The following is a 14,546-nucleotide window of genomic DNA, read 5'->3' as shown; positions in this document are numbered from 1 at the left end:
AAATTGCCCTCAATTACAGCTGCAGGACTGAGGACCCTTCAAGGCCATTATCTCCTAGCTTGTGTTCAGGCAGGCACAGATATAGGGAAGCAGTGGCAGGGATGTGGGGATGAGTGGTGCAATGCATGGCATTCCCTGCAAAAAGAAGTGTAATTCAGCATGCTTTTAGCAAAAATTGCAACCAGCAAGCTGTGCAAGAGCAGAATTGTGAAGCATTAGAAGCTGTCACAAGGTTGTGGTATAAATGCACGACTGTGGGTTGTATGAGGGTAGATAAGCACCGGAGTGCTACCAAAAATACATTCACAAAATGAAAAGCGGCTGCTACATTTGTGCCTCAGCCAAAAGACAACTCCCATGCAAATGCAAAAGCACATTGACAGGTCCTGCCTGTTCCAAAAGCACAAAGGCAAACCAAGATGTTAAAAAAGAAAGTCACTTTGGGCTTTGTACTGCTGAGCAGAGATTTTCTAAAGGGAAAGACTTGTGAAAAAATGTTCACCCTAGGGGTTTTTAAAATTGATTTATTGATCTTTAATGAGGCTGCCTTTCAATGTTCTATTAGCCAGCCTTTATTGCTCCACATTATCTCATTATTTCACTGCTGCTCTGTGATTTTATTTAGCTTCTCTGGCAATTTATTTCATCTATAAACTACCTTCAGCATTCACTACATTTGCCTAGCAACTATCTCAATTGTAATATTATTGAAATAAATATGTCTAATGATACCAGCATACTCAAATGTTTTTTCATTCCTCTTTTGCCACTGCAAATCCATGACAGCTTGGAAATCCAAGCCTTTATCTTCTACCTCAGTGTAACTCAGCAGGGAAATTGCTTCTGTGAAGTATTGGAAATCTGGTACACATTACTCCACCTGACCTTTGGCCTCTGCTCAGACACAACTTTTCCGTGCTTAGTAATAATTTTTGCATGCCAATGTGGTGACTTTCAGCTAGCAGCTTGAAATAAGCACCACAGAGCTAATGCTCTGAGAAAAGGCATCACCAATTGAGGACCTGAGGACCTGCTACTGTAGTTTTTGCAAGACGCTCTAGATTACTGCAGATTTGCAACCACTCACTAAGCTGGTGTCATATTTGCACTTTGGCTTCATAGCTCCTCTGTTGCAGTGCTATGAAGCAAAGGAGATGCATTGTCTACTCACCTGCTGTTGTCAAAGTCTCACTGAATGCTGGGGCATTGGTATAGCCTTTTGTCTCTGTGGTAGAAGTCAGTGCTCCTGCTAAAAAAACCACAAGCTTGTAAAAATTGCTGTAGGGAACCATATCACTTGTTTTTCATTTCCCCCCTCTTTCTACCCTGTTTTCTGACTAGTGAGGTCAAAGAGGTGTAGCCCACTCACTACTTGAGATGCTGGCTCCCCTCAGACAGGCACCACACAACACTGTGTCTGGTTTGAAAGCCTATCACAGACTAGAAACTCAAGAGGAATTTTACTGAGATCAGTAAATAAACTTAGACAAAATATTTGAAGCATTTTTATATTTCAGCTTAGTTTCAGGTGAACCTCAGGAGTCTGAGTTCACTGGCTTGTTTGGACCTGACACCAGTAGAGCGACGAACAAAAGTACATTAATCAGAATTTAGACAGGATGTCACCAGCTTCAGTGAAACAAAATTGTTTTCCCAACTAGCAAAGGGAAGTTTTTAAGAAGTTAGAGTACAGGAGTCACACCTGCAATTTCTGATACCAAATACCAACTTGCTTAACATTCTCCTTTAAGCATTTTTTAAAAGTGCTAAGATTTCTAGAGCTCAGATAGCTATTTATCTGATATTCAAACACAGACAGATGGTGGTTAGCGTGTAGACCTTAATTTTCCCAAGAGAACTATTTCACGTTTACTAAAAAGAGTCCATCTTTCTAAACAACTGTCTCATTTTTGGAAAAATATCAAGCCATCTAAACAAACCTGAGAAGGTGAACTGCAGCTGTAACTGATCACTAAAAGCCTAAGGGTCTCTGGCTCAGAGATGGAGCTGTTGTGGAAGCTAAGGAAACCCAGGCTACAGTTTTAACAGCCTTGGTTTTGCTTCCCCTCTTCCTCCTCTTGCCTATATATGTGCACTCTTCCCTCATATCCATTCTCAGCTGTCTCTTAGATTTTCATTAAGAACTTGGAAAATAACAGGAACTGAACCAAACCAGTAGACTAAAACAGCAGGCTTGGACTTGGTGTCCTGTCTTGACTGTGGCCCAGAGGATTTGCTCAAGAAGCTGATGGTGACACCAGTGTGAGCATCAGCAGTGAGCCAGAGAGAAGAAGCACTGGCCCAGGGTTGTCATATCACAGCTGGCACTCGTTGGGAGCTTTGGTTAAAAGGCAATTGCTTCCCTGGTACTTGCAGAAGAAAAATGGCTTAGCTCCATCTTACATTATGAGTTTGACCTCGTACCACCTCAACCAGAGAAGATGTATAATTCAGCAAGGAGAATCCTCTCTGCACATTTTATATTTATAGCCTTCATTGTTATTTTTTCTGTCAAGACAGAAGGGCTTTCAGTCCACTTGGACAAGCAGCTTTGCTGTTCTGCTGTCAGCCAGGAAAGTGCCTCTGCTTTGGGATGGGGAAAGCAGTGTGAGAAGCACCAAACTTTCATTTCAGCGCTGCTGCAATCTGTTCATTTCAGCATTCCTGCCTTGGCATATCTCAGTCAAGCCTCTGTGAGCCTCAGGGCTTTATGTCGAGTGATTCAAATCCCAAAGAGCACTCTTGTGGGGCAGGCTAAAGCCTTGTGTTTAGTATCTTCCTCCAGTATTCTCTTTAGGTATGATATTTAATTAAAGACAATAGGTATTCTTTGTAAGCAATATAATAACACTAATTAATTTATGCTTGATATCTGTTCAGTTGCCAAACTTCATGAATATATCCTAAACAGAGCATTAAAAAAGTTAAAATCAAGACTTAATACCTTATATTATAGGTATTACCTCATACATTTAATTTTTAAGTGTGGTTACACTGACAGTGGTTAGTGTACTTCCTACTGTGTAATGCACTAGGGAAACAACTTTTCAATGGACATTAAATTTCTTGCTTAAAGAAAAGTAAGATGGTTATTGTGTTTATGTGTCTTTCTTCTACATTGTTGAAGCAATAGAGAAAACATTTTGATTCAATTGATTACCTTGTGTTATTGAACCAGGAACCAAATTTGCTTGACTTGTGAAATCCAGAGAGGCCACAGATGTCGACTGGTGCTCTAAAGACAGTTTACATGATATCACATTTAGTCAATGGGTTCTTTAGAAAACAATAAATAAAAAAAAAACCTAGATCAAAGAGCTTGCAGTAGCTGCTGGGTAAATGCAGACTGTGCAGCAGAAATCCTGCTGTTGGATTTAAGGGTAAATGCTCAAAACACATTTCACAACTCCAGTGGGTGGGTGCTATCAATGCTGACCCATTCCTGCTGGCTGGCTGCAGGCATTGCTTATTTGTGGTTTTATACACAGGCTCAGTTTGACTGCTGGGGGTGGATCATCACTTGGAAGTGGTGCTCCCCAACTAAGCCAGGGCCTTGCCAGCAACGGTCCATGACAACAGGCCACAGGTAAATAAGCCCAGGAGATCACCTGCTCTTGTGGGTTTTCCTCTTAATTGCTGAAGATAGTTTTATGTAGTTATCCATATCCATGCTCTGGTAAAACAGTTGGTTATATAATTAATGAATGGGAATGATGCCCTACTGTTAGGTCAAGGAAAAGTGGTGGCTTTAACTTTTCTATCACATGCACTTCTCTGTCATAATAGGACAGATTTACTTACAGTTTTATAGACATATTATTCCATTTTGTAAAAATGCATAAGAATAATATATAACATTCAGCATGGCATTTTACATGCTGTCCTAACATGGCAGTTTTAGCAAGATTTCTGTCAGATCTCTGCTTGGGTAACCTCAGAACTCACAAATTCCCAAGCAGCAGCACACTGGTACTGTCAGTGCCAGAGCACACTGACCTTTCCCTGTCACACCTCTGACTCTGTGTGCATGACATTTAGGCAGTGGTCAAGCAGAGATCCTACATATATTGAATAAGTAATAAGGTATTTCTCCCCCTTACCTGAGGCTGTCATGACAGCTGATGTAAGTGCTGAATTGCCAAAGTCTGTAACAAATCAAAACAAACATTCAGCATGAGAACAGCATTTATTCTGCTTTAGGAAAGTTAGTCATTCAAAGGTTCAAGAGCAAGAAAGTACATCACACCTAATTTCCAAATAATGTTTCCATGTACAACTCAGCCAAGTAGTCCAGAAAGAAACATGAAGCACCTGAGGTAATTGTGCTGAGGAATCCCTAGGGAAATGAAGGTTTTGGGGAAAAAAGTTTTGGAGCCCTTAGCACCTCAACTTGAAAACCAGAAATTAATCACATGGGTTTATTCCAAACAAAGAGATACACCTGATTAGCACAGATACTGAAATAACATTTATGACCTGGTGGTGGCACCTGCACAGCTCCATCCATGAGGCACTTCAGAGGCTGCAATTCTGACAGGAAATTTCAGAGACACTTTGGATTGAAAAGTGCTCACTGAGTCCTCGGAGAAGAGGAGGAGGTGTTACTCCTTGTAAGTAAAGCACTGTTAACCACACAGGCAAGCTCAGCAGAGACACCCTCCTGCCCAAGCAGCATTTATGTCCTGAGTAAGAGATGTCACACTGTTTTCTTTCTTTGGTTTTTCCCAGCAGATGAGGCAAAGTACCACCTGAGCAGGCTAGGAGGATGGGTTATGTCTCCCCAAAGGCGTCCATGAATGAAGTGATCTATGAAAGCTCACACACTCCATTAGAAAAACATGTCTGGGAAGGCAGCCAGAAGGCTGCCTTCTGTCTGGTCAGGCACATGTGTGGAGGGCATTGGGTAGGAGTGACCCTCTGCAGATTGGATCTTAGCTTAAGCAGGCAAATATCCACTCTCCAGTTGCTTTTCTGTGCAAACACTCGTACCTCCTGTGACTCCTGCTCTTCCATTTGCATTTCATCTTAGCCTTGCTTGCGCTAACAGGGATTTCACAGTAGCTGGCTGACAGGAAGAACTCCTTACCAAAGGTGCAACAAAAATGGTCTAAAAACCAGAGCAATGTGGCTCTTTGAGATGTGCCTGGCTCCCAGTGGGGTTCTGTAGAGTGTGCAAGGCAAAGCAGGGTGGTGGCCTGATGCAAGTTGTTAGGGCTCCTTTGAGAGATCACCTTGCAGAGGCCAGCACAGGAAACAGTCTCTGTCTCTCTCTCTCAGGGCTCCCCAATATCTGGGATGGTGTTCTGGTGCCCAGTGGGGTATTAGCTGAGCCCCCAGGGCCTGCCACAACCTGCACTTGCAGAAGTTTTTCCCGGAAACCCCACATTTTTTTCATGCCATCTGCTTACAGCATTTCTCTGACACACTCATGTAAGCCCCTGCTAAAGTGCAGCTGCTTCCCACGCAGAGCAGGGCAAACTGCTCTAGGAGAGATGTCTCCAAAGAGCTTCAGCTGAGGTGTGGAGAGAACATTTATCTGTCTGCAATAAGCTGATAATAAGACAAACTTATAGGGGCTGAGCAGGATTTACCAAATTTACACAAATTAAGAAACATCCTATCAGTTCTTTAATTCAGCAAAGGTATTGAGGATCTTGGATGTGTACTTAAGCAGAAGGTATAACCATTAGCCGGGCTGTTATTTTTAATTATTGTGCTGAATTCAGTGCTGAAAGAACCATATTCAAATGCCAGCTGAAGCATCAGAAATAACATGAAGTGCCCCTCAAGGCTGGAGTTTAATTATGCTTGGTCTTAATTATGATAGATTACATCACCAAAATATCAGTTTACTGTATTTTCTCTGAAGTCAAAGCTGCAGAAAGGGGTACATTACTTCCCATTTAGGGTGGTAAATGCTACAACAACTTTTGGAATTTATAGATGCACCTCAAACACAACCCAAGTTATTTTATTCTCTAATTTATCCTACCATCTGAAACTGTGGTAGTAAAAACTTCAGATGAGGCTTCATTAGACTTATTGTCTGTGAAGGAAAAAAAAAAAAGAAATATGAAAGCAGTTCTTGAAAGCAGTTATAAAGGCTGAAAATTTACTTTGTGCTTGTGTCATACTGTGCACCTTTGCAGAAGGTATGGCTGAGAATTAATGTAATTCTTTCCTTTCTGTCACATCTAAATACATTAACGTTTTTATACAGAGTGGATCTATCTTAGCATTAGCATACCCTGCAGGCAAGAACATAGACTGCTTTAATTGATGGCTCTTCATGTGAATACATTTCTAGAAAACTGCAAATTGGGGGAAATGAGTAATTTTTTAGAAAAATTATGATTTATCTGCCTCCCCTCTGAAGCTATGTTTCCAGAGGTGTAAGCTGTGTCTTTTGCTGCAGTCTAACTTTGTGGAAAAACATACCAATAGGAATGTACACAGCCACAGGTGAGCCCAGCTGAACTGCAGGTAGTTGCCACGGTAGGTAATGTGCACCTAGATGCTGCTAAGGGCTCAGCAGCTCAGTCCTATTGTCTGTGCAGCAGGGAGCATACATAATAAAAAAATTTAAAAAGGTATAAATACACATTTGCACCTGAAGACAAGACATGCACAAGAGGGTGGTAAAAGAAATCTGTCTGTCCTTCTCACCAGTCACCCTGCATCCTTAGAGATGCTGAAAATCTCAGTACTGCTAAGTCTCCCTCTTTCACCGAAAAAGCAGGACACTGCTCCCCACTTCCCTAATCACGTAGCTAATTCTTACAGTACAGGTAACAGGGGAGTTTCTCCACCATCCACAGCAGTGCAGCCTTTTGCATGTTTTACTGAAGATGTATAACATAGCCCTGAGTCTGAGGATTTGGTTTTCCAAGAAGCCACGAGTGCTCAGTGAGAAACACATGATTATAATATCTCACTGGTGCCATGTGGCTATGCTAGAGTATTTTTGGGTGTGGGAAGTACAGCAAAATTATGCCTAAACAAACAATTGTCTTTTGCTTGTGAAGGAGTTTCTTAGCTCATTTAGAGGCTTGAGCAAAGATTTGAGCTAAAAAATCTGCCAGAGTCCAAGCTGTGTAATGAACTTGTACAATAAAGCTTCTATACCCTTGGCATTTCTTCAGTATTTTAAATAACAGAGAATACATGTGTTTGGTGTTCTTAACATTTTAGAGGTGTCCTACCTACCGAAGGAAACAAATATTTCTTCTGATGAAATATTCCTTGTTTCATTCCCCAGGAAGGGAAACAGACATGCACAAGAGAACGTCTCATGTGTCTTGTGGGTCCCTTGCAGCATCAGCGTTGATCTCAATTCATAGAAACCTTCACTGTCTTGCAAATCTTCTTGTACCACAGAAATTTCTTGGGGAAAGAAGAAAAAAGATAAGACCCTCTTGTTACACTCCAAACTATAAATCAGAGCTGCACAAAATATTGGTAAAAGCAGACTCATATAGCTGCAGGTTTCTTTGCTGAGACACTATCAGAAATTTGGCAAGAATAGTGTGGCCATGCCAAACCATGGTTTCCACCCCTGGCAATTGCAGGGGTCTGGTCACATTCATTTGCCAGCTGTTTCCTTGGAGGTGGTGTGATATTCTCCCCTTCAGCCAGATAGATATCTCCAGGTTCCCTGTGGCAGGAGTGGATAACAACCATGACTTTCCCTGGGAACCACTCCTGCAGCTCTGTTGTTTTCCTATGGACAGCTTGCTTTACCTCCAGGCTGCTCCATCAGGCTTGCTCTGTCCAAATACCATAGGAGACTTGGCTTGGGAAATGCCTTCCTCACGACACAGGTCACCTTAGGCTGTGGGGCAGCAATAGGCAGTTGTTAGATTACATATCTCTATATCTATATCTATCTATATCATCTATATCTATATCTATATCTATATCTATATCATCTATATCTATCATCTATATCTATATCTATCTATAGCTATAGCTATATACGCCCCAATATATGTACACCCATATATATACATACACACACGTGCAGGCACATATTTATGTATGTTAGGTGAGTCTCTGACATTTCCCTCCTGGCTGCCAGCTTCCAAACTCCTATACAGACAGTGCTTGTTTACTCACAGTCCTGCTCTGGAAGGAAACTCTTCCTCTTTATTGTGTTTCTTTCCCACTCCCCTCATTTTTCTGACTGTGGACACTGTTGCATGAGAGCCCAAGGATACCCTTGTTGCCTTGGTTGTCAGAACTCCAACTCTCTCCAGTCTAGTGCTGTGGCTGGAGAGATGTAGAATGACCCCCCACTCTCCTGCCCTCAGTGACAAACATCCACATGGAAAAACACGGGAATTGGTAATGGGCACGGTGTGTGTGAGGAGAATGAGACACTTTCTGATTGCCATGTAAATCCTTCCTACCTTCGTTAGGCAGATAGAGAGACAAATCCCATGAAAAAGACTGCCTAGCCCAATTGTATGTTGAACATACAAATTTAGATAGCTTTGTGGCAGACACAATACATAAGAAATTTCCAGAAATCACATGGAATTGGGTGCTTTAGGTGCAGTAGTGCTGGTTCTGTGCCATGTGTTCCAAAGATCTGTATTTGTGCTCTATTTAATTTCTCAGCAAGCAACAGAGGGGCAGGACCTCAAAATCAAGGCTGGATGAAGGGTTGGGCATTAGCAGGGTGAGAAGTCTCATCCTCATGCTGCCTGGACGTTCCCAATTATGTTTATTTAGCAGGTTTTGACACTGCTAAGTATTAAACACTGTTATAAGATAAATGGCCTTGTTCTTTTCAACAGAAGAAAAAAGCATGTGCTACTCATGCAGCACAAACCCCTCTTGCTGCCTCTTTCAAAGAAAGTGGTTCCCACATTTAGTAGAAAGCAAGCTTGATGTATTGAAGCCAGCAGAAGTCAATCACTCAGTACAAAGACTGAAACTACCAGCTGAAACTCTTTCCCTGCCGTGGTAAACAGCATCTGAGCTCATAGTGTAATTGCTTTCCCCTATTTCCTCTTCATTGTTCCCTTATTTTTTCAGGCACTTTTAGGTCATTATACTTTTATAAATTCTTCCTATGGAGAAATGCAAATCTGATATCCTCACTAGATTTAAGCCTGGCAAGAAAAGGCAGAATAGAGAAGTGAAGGAGTTGGTGTTTGGAGGTGAAGAACAGACAGAGGCTCTTGGGGGAGCTTCTATTGCCCAGTCCCATGATAGAAGCATTCCTTGTTCTGTTCAACAGGACAAAAAAAAGGCTGCAATGTCCAATACCACACCCAGAAATGGATCACTGGGAAAATGATACCATTTTGCAGAATCAGCTGACCCCTGGATTGTGTGAAGCAGGTGGTTATGGTTAGTACGAGGTTCTGCCTGTCCATAAGCCCTGTGTCCAAGGAAAACTTTCTTGAGATGCTTGCAAATCAAAAGCTTTAGCTTGGAGAGATGGAAAAGGAAGCAAAGCACCATAGCTAGCAGCCAGAGAGGCTTGCTAGCCAGTGATATGAGCCACAAATATGTTTTTTGCCAAGCATTTCCCGTGCAGTTCAGCAGACTTTCAGGTTTTGCCATTTCCAAAACTAAAATGGAAGCCCACCCAACAGAGAAGTCTTTAGCTAACTCCAGTTTGTGCTCACTGCTGTGGGGCTGAGAGTCAGAGGAAAGGGCATGAGCAACTCACATCAACTCATTGCCTTGCCTGTTGCCCTGTGACCTCAGTCAGGGTGGAGGTCCCTCTAAGCCTGATTCAGCTCAGCTTGCCTGGCCCTGCTGGGGTGGCATGGTTGCAGTCACAGGCACCACTCTTTGCTCCAAATTTGCTCACCTTCTGCAATGTGCCAGCTGAGCCCTCCTGCAGGCTAATGGAGATCTCAGGGTAAGCTGGAAAGCAAACATAAATGTATGAGTGAAACAGACCCCAAAGACCACAGTAAGAGCTTCTAATAACACTTAACAGCCTCGTTTCATAAGAAGAGTGGAAATCAAATCCTACCTCCAGCCACACATTGAGCAAGATAAAAGCATGCACAGCTGCAATTTGAGGTCAAGGAAGTGGTTTACAAGCCTGTATCAGCAGCTACTGTCACATGATGAATTTCACCACCTACCTAAACTAGGCTTGGCCGGCTTGGCTGGGCAAACAAACTGAAACCATCCTGCAGTCACAGCTCCAGCAGCAGAGCCACCTTTCCTGGTTCCAGTGAAATCAAACACACGCCAGTTGTCAGTTCCTCTGTGTGCTTGCCAAAGGCATCTTCAAAGACTTTATCTAACCCCCAAAATGTTGATTGATTTTGGGGCCTAGCTATCCACATGCAGTTGCCTGGACAGATGTGTGACAGTGTCCCACCACAGATGCTTCCTGTCCTGTCAGGCAGCCCAGAGCTCACTTTCACAGCAGAGCAGCAGGTCACTGATGACCACATCCACATGAAATGTTTTCTTCTCTTTTTTGCAGCATTTTGGTTCTGGGCATAGTTGTCTGTATAAATTAAAGCTATCAAGTACTGTAAGACTCTCTAAACTAGCATTTCTAAATTAGCCATTGGAATGCCTGGTTTGGAGCAATATTGTCTGACTTTGTGAGTAAGGACTGTTTAAACTGTGCTAATATATAACAAATCTCAAAAGCCTCAGATAAATTGTGCTTCTGGCCATTTCTGAGCCTTGAAACTACACTGTAAATGAGTGCTCTCCCTGAATTACTTAGGAGATCCACAATTCTTTCTCTTTCCAACCTAAACCTCACTTTAATCTCTACCATTAAAATAATTTTCTCTTTTTCTTACCCTGCTAATTGATATAGGACTACCTCAGTTAATTACATTCCCTCCTGATGTGAACTATTCAGGTTTCCCTGTTGTTTTCTACAGCTAATCCACCAAGCACTCTCCTGACTTTTTTATAATTTCCTTTTTCCTGCCTGATGTTACTGATGGATTGTGGCTGCGCATGACTTACATTCAATTATCATGGCCTTATGGTTTCCTGGACTTATGGTACTTCTTTTTTTTTCTCTTCTGGGTTTTGGGTTTTTCTGCTTTTTTGGAGGGTGGGGTGGGGGTGGGGCAGGGGTTATAGATTCTTCCTATCAGAATATGAATGCCTTAAGATTTCACTCTTGTTTCTGCCTTGCCAAAACTATACAGATGGTAGTGGAGATGGCAGAAGACAGCCATACTTTTTCAGATACAGGGAAAAGTCTGCTAAACTGGATCTTCTAATCACAGCAGAAGTTGGCTGAGGGGCTAAAAGATGCCTAGTCTAGTGCATGCTCTTCCTTTTGTTTTTTTGCTGAGAATGGGTATGCTTTTGCACACCTGTATTGAACGCTGTCCTCTGCCTTCTCAGAAGACGTGTTTGCTAGGTAACTGTTTGGCAGGCAGCTCTGACACATAGCTCTGAATGGTCTAATAGATCTTTTCCAATTAACATCTCAGCCCCTGTTAACAGTTTGACATTCATTTGTCTTGCTAGGATATTTACCAGTGTTTTGTATCTAGCAGAAATCCAATATTTAGTTCAGTAGTTTCTGCTGCTGAGCTTTTACTCTTACAAAAAGGAGAAATCAATATTTGGCAAAGTTAGACATGAAAAGGCCATACCTTTTCATGAAACTTGTATCTAAAAGACCTCTATTCTAGAAAAGAAATATGTTAAAATCTTTCAGTCCAAAAGTATCCTCTTAAAAAAGCTATCTTGATTGAATGCCTGTTTTTACTCAACAGTTCAAGACTCTCAGCTTCCTTGAGAAGTCTTTCTTCCTTCTTTTTTCATGCCTTCTCCACCCTCTCCTGTCCCATTCTCAGCCCCACTCAAGCAACTGTGAGAGACCACTCCTGGCACCCCTCAGACTTGGCCTGTCTCTGCTGTTTAGCCCTGCCTGAAGTGTTTGTCAGAGGGATCCTGCATGAGGAGTGTTCCACAGGCTCCTCCTCCTCCTCTTCCTCCTCCTCCTCCTCCTCTTCCTCCTCCTTCTCTTCCTCCTCCTCTTCCTCATCCTCCTCCTCCTTCTCTTCCTCCTCCTCCTGCCACCCAGCCTGTGGGGTTCAATTGCAGGAGTGTTTGGGTGACAGGGATGATGTTGGCTTGCCAGGATGGGAGAACCTCCCCAGGTTTCAGGTGGCCTTTTTTCCCTGGCTGTGTCCTTGCTAATGTCCAGGATGACAGGTATAACCAATATAATCTGCTGTTGACTTTATATACATATACTATCTTCCGATTCTCTCCCACCCATTTGAGGCTGGATCTAAGTGCCAGGACACAAATATTCATTTCTTTATTCTCTGGTCAGCACAAGGAACAAGAGAAGTGCTGTCATCTGAAAGGGCTCTGTCACCTGGAGAGTGCTGGACTATTCTGGGCACTGTCTCTGCCTGTCCTGCCCTGTGCCAGTGCCTCACAGGTGTGTGGATTGGCTCAGGGGAGGCTCTGAGCCCTCTGCTCTTGGTCTCTCCTCCTGCTGAAGTGCAAGAGAGTAAATGGAGAAAGGCTGGGATGGTGCAGTCATAGGTGGCATTACTTCAGGAAATGGTAACAGAAATGAGTGATACAGGATGCAAAATAGTTATTTTACCTGCAAAATTCAGACATGAAAGGGCTAGGAGCACAAAAGCACACTTCCTCTGAGAGGTGGACTCTATTTGCCTGAGGTCTGAGAGATTTCCCTCAGCACCCACCACAAACCTCAGGGCTCTCAGGGAGCCCCTGCAGCCAGCTCTGCCCTCGGAACCCCTGTGAGAGAGGCTGGTGGCACAGCACCCTGGTCCAAAGCCAGCCAGCACTTATGGGGAAATACAGACTCTTCACCACCAAGGGCCACAGCTGCTTTCTCTTGTTTGCCTCCCTACCCTGCTGTACTGATATTCTGATGTGGGTGCATGCACAGCTAAGCACACATCTCACAGTAATTCAGAGAAAAAGCCAAATAAAGCAACCACTTTGGCTAAGAGACACAAATCTAGGCAAGAGCATCAGCAATGATGGAGGAGAGAGAGTTCAAATATGTTGGTATAGTCGAATGATTACCCAGGTAACACTGTTGCCATTTGAGAAATGTTGATTTTAAAAGGTGTCTGAATCATGCAAACGCAAGAAGAGATTTCAAATCATTAACTTCTATTTTTATTTCTTTTACATCACTGACCAATCTGTGGGCTTCCTTGGACACTCAGCTACAGCCAAGGGACTGTTGACAGGCCCACTGTCTAACACTCATTTACTTTTGGAGCTTTGGATATATGTTTTCCAGACCGACTGATCTATAAAGAGAAAATAAAGCCTGAGTTTCAAGTGGGCAGCAATTTTCTGATTCAGTTGTACCTCAGTGATTGTAGAGCCATTCCCAAGTCACTTGAAAAGGAGCAAGGCAAGTAACCAAAGATGGGGAAGGCTTTCAGCATGAAATGCCAGCCCACATGTTTGCAGAGCACAGGCCCTGCCACTCCTGACCAATTTGAGACACCCAGTCAGAACCCTCATTTTCAGAGCCAGAGCCTTTGGCAGCAGTTGAACATCACATGCCTTTGAGGATGTGACTTTGCCACAACAGTGGTCCCAATAAGCTTACTAAATTTTGGCCACAGACAGCATATTCATTAGGGCTCAGAGATCTTGACAACCAGTGTGCTTCCCTGTAACCCACAAAACCCCAACATAAGCCTACACTTCAGGGCAAGATACTGACCACGTGCATGGCAGTGGGATTGATATATGTGCAAGGAATCTACTATTTTTCCATGCTGGAAATTGAAGGAATGGTCTCAAATTCTTCTAAGAACTCCAGAGTTATTTACTAACATTTTACCTCATTGCAGCGGAAAAAATGACAATATAAATGCACTTATTTTAAAATCTCCCCAGTAGCTATCAAAAGTTATTGGCTTCAGAACCAGACAGGAGTGTCACTTTTCCAAGCACGAGGCAGCAGGCAGTTGGCAGAAGCTCCTTACCCAAGACTCTCACAGTGGTGCTGCTCTTCTGGACTCTCTCCGGGTGGTGCAGCACGTGGCAGGAAAACACTCTGCCATCATCAGTGATTTTGGTGGGGGAAACCATCAGAGCATTGTTCAAACCCAGGTGGACTGCTCGCCCATCCAGTGTGCTGCTGTTCCTGTACACAGCAGGAGAGGAGGGCTCCTTGGTCACAAGTTCCTCTTGCCTGCCATTTTCCCCCTGTGTACAGAAAAACCCACAAAATTGTGAAGTCAGGACAGACACAGAGAAATATTTTTGTAGGCCAGCTCTATTCCCACTATGAAAACCTTCCCTTGCCCATTGTGTAGGAGTAAGTGGACATTGGCAACATATGGATTTTTTTCCAAATATCCAAAACTTCAATACCAGGAGCGGTCATCCTCTTGACAATAAAATATGGAATAAATAGCTGTGTCTGGTGAGTCCTGATCTCTGCAGCCTGCAGAGAGAACAGCAGAGGTGCTTTCTCACTGCACCAGTCTTTGAGTTATGCTGAACATCCCATCCATATTAAATATAACTGAAATGTCAAGAAAAATTTTGTTCTTTTAGAATTGCAGGTAGAAGAA

General features: G+C 43.0%; 1 protein-coding gene across 2 annotated transcripts in view; it reads right to left on the bottom strand.

The window, feature by feature from the left end:
• CD96 (CD96 molecule) overlaps window positions 1-14,546 on the bottom strand; it is a 30,739-nt gene that overhangs the window by 5,423 nt on the left and 10,770 nt on the right. For both annotated transcript variants that reach the window (XM_085073133.1, XM_085073143.1), the window contains exons 5-12: window positions 13,953-14,175; window positions 9,827-9,882; window positions 7,741-7,831; window positions 7,207-7,383; window positions 5,993-6,046; window positions 4,101-4,145; window positions 3,161-3,235; window positions 1,172-1,249 (exon numbers count right to left, since the gene is read on the bottom strand). In XM_085073133.1, the coding sequence (XP_084929259.1) occupies window positions 1,172-1,249; window positions 3,161-3,235; window positions 4,101-4,145; window positions 5,993-6,046; window positions 7,207-7,383; window positions 7,741-7,831; window positions 9,827-9,882; window positions 13,953-14,175 (799 nt within the window). The remainder of the gene's footprint in view (window positions 1-1,171; window positions 1,250-3,160; window positions 3,236-4,100; window positions 4,146-5,992; window positions 6,047-7,206; window positions 7,384-7,740; window positions 7,832-9,826; window positions 9,883-13,952; window positions 14,176-14,546) is intronic.

The sequence above is a fragment of the Lichenostomus cassidix genome, chromosome 1 (assembly GCF_008360975.1).
Source record: "Lichenostomus cassidix isolate B80296 chromosome 1, HeHo_3.0, whole genome shotgun sequence".
In the NCBI taxonomy this organism is placed as follows: Eukaryota; Metazoa; Chordata; class Aves; order Passeriformes; family Meliphagidae; genus Lichenostomus; species Lichenostomus cassidix.
This window is presented reverse-complemented; position numbering and strand designations above follow the sequence as displayed.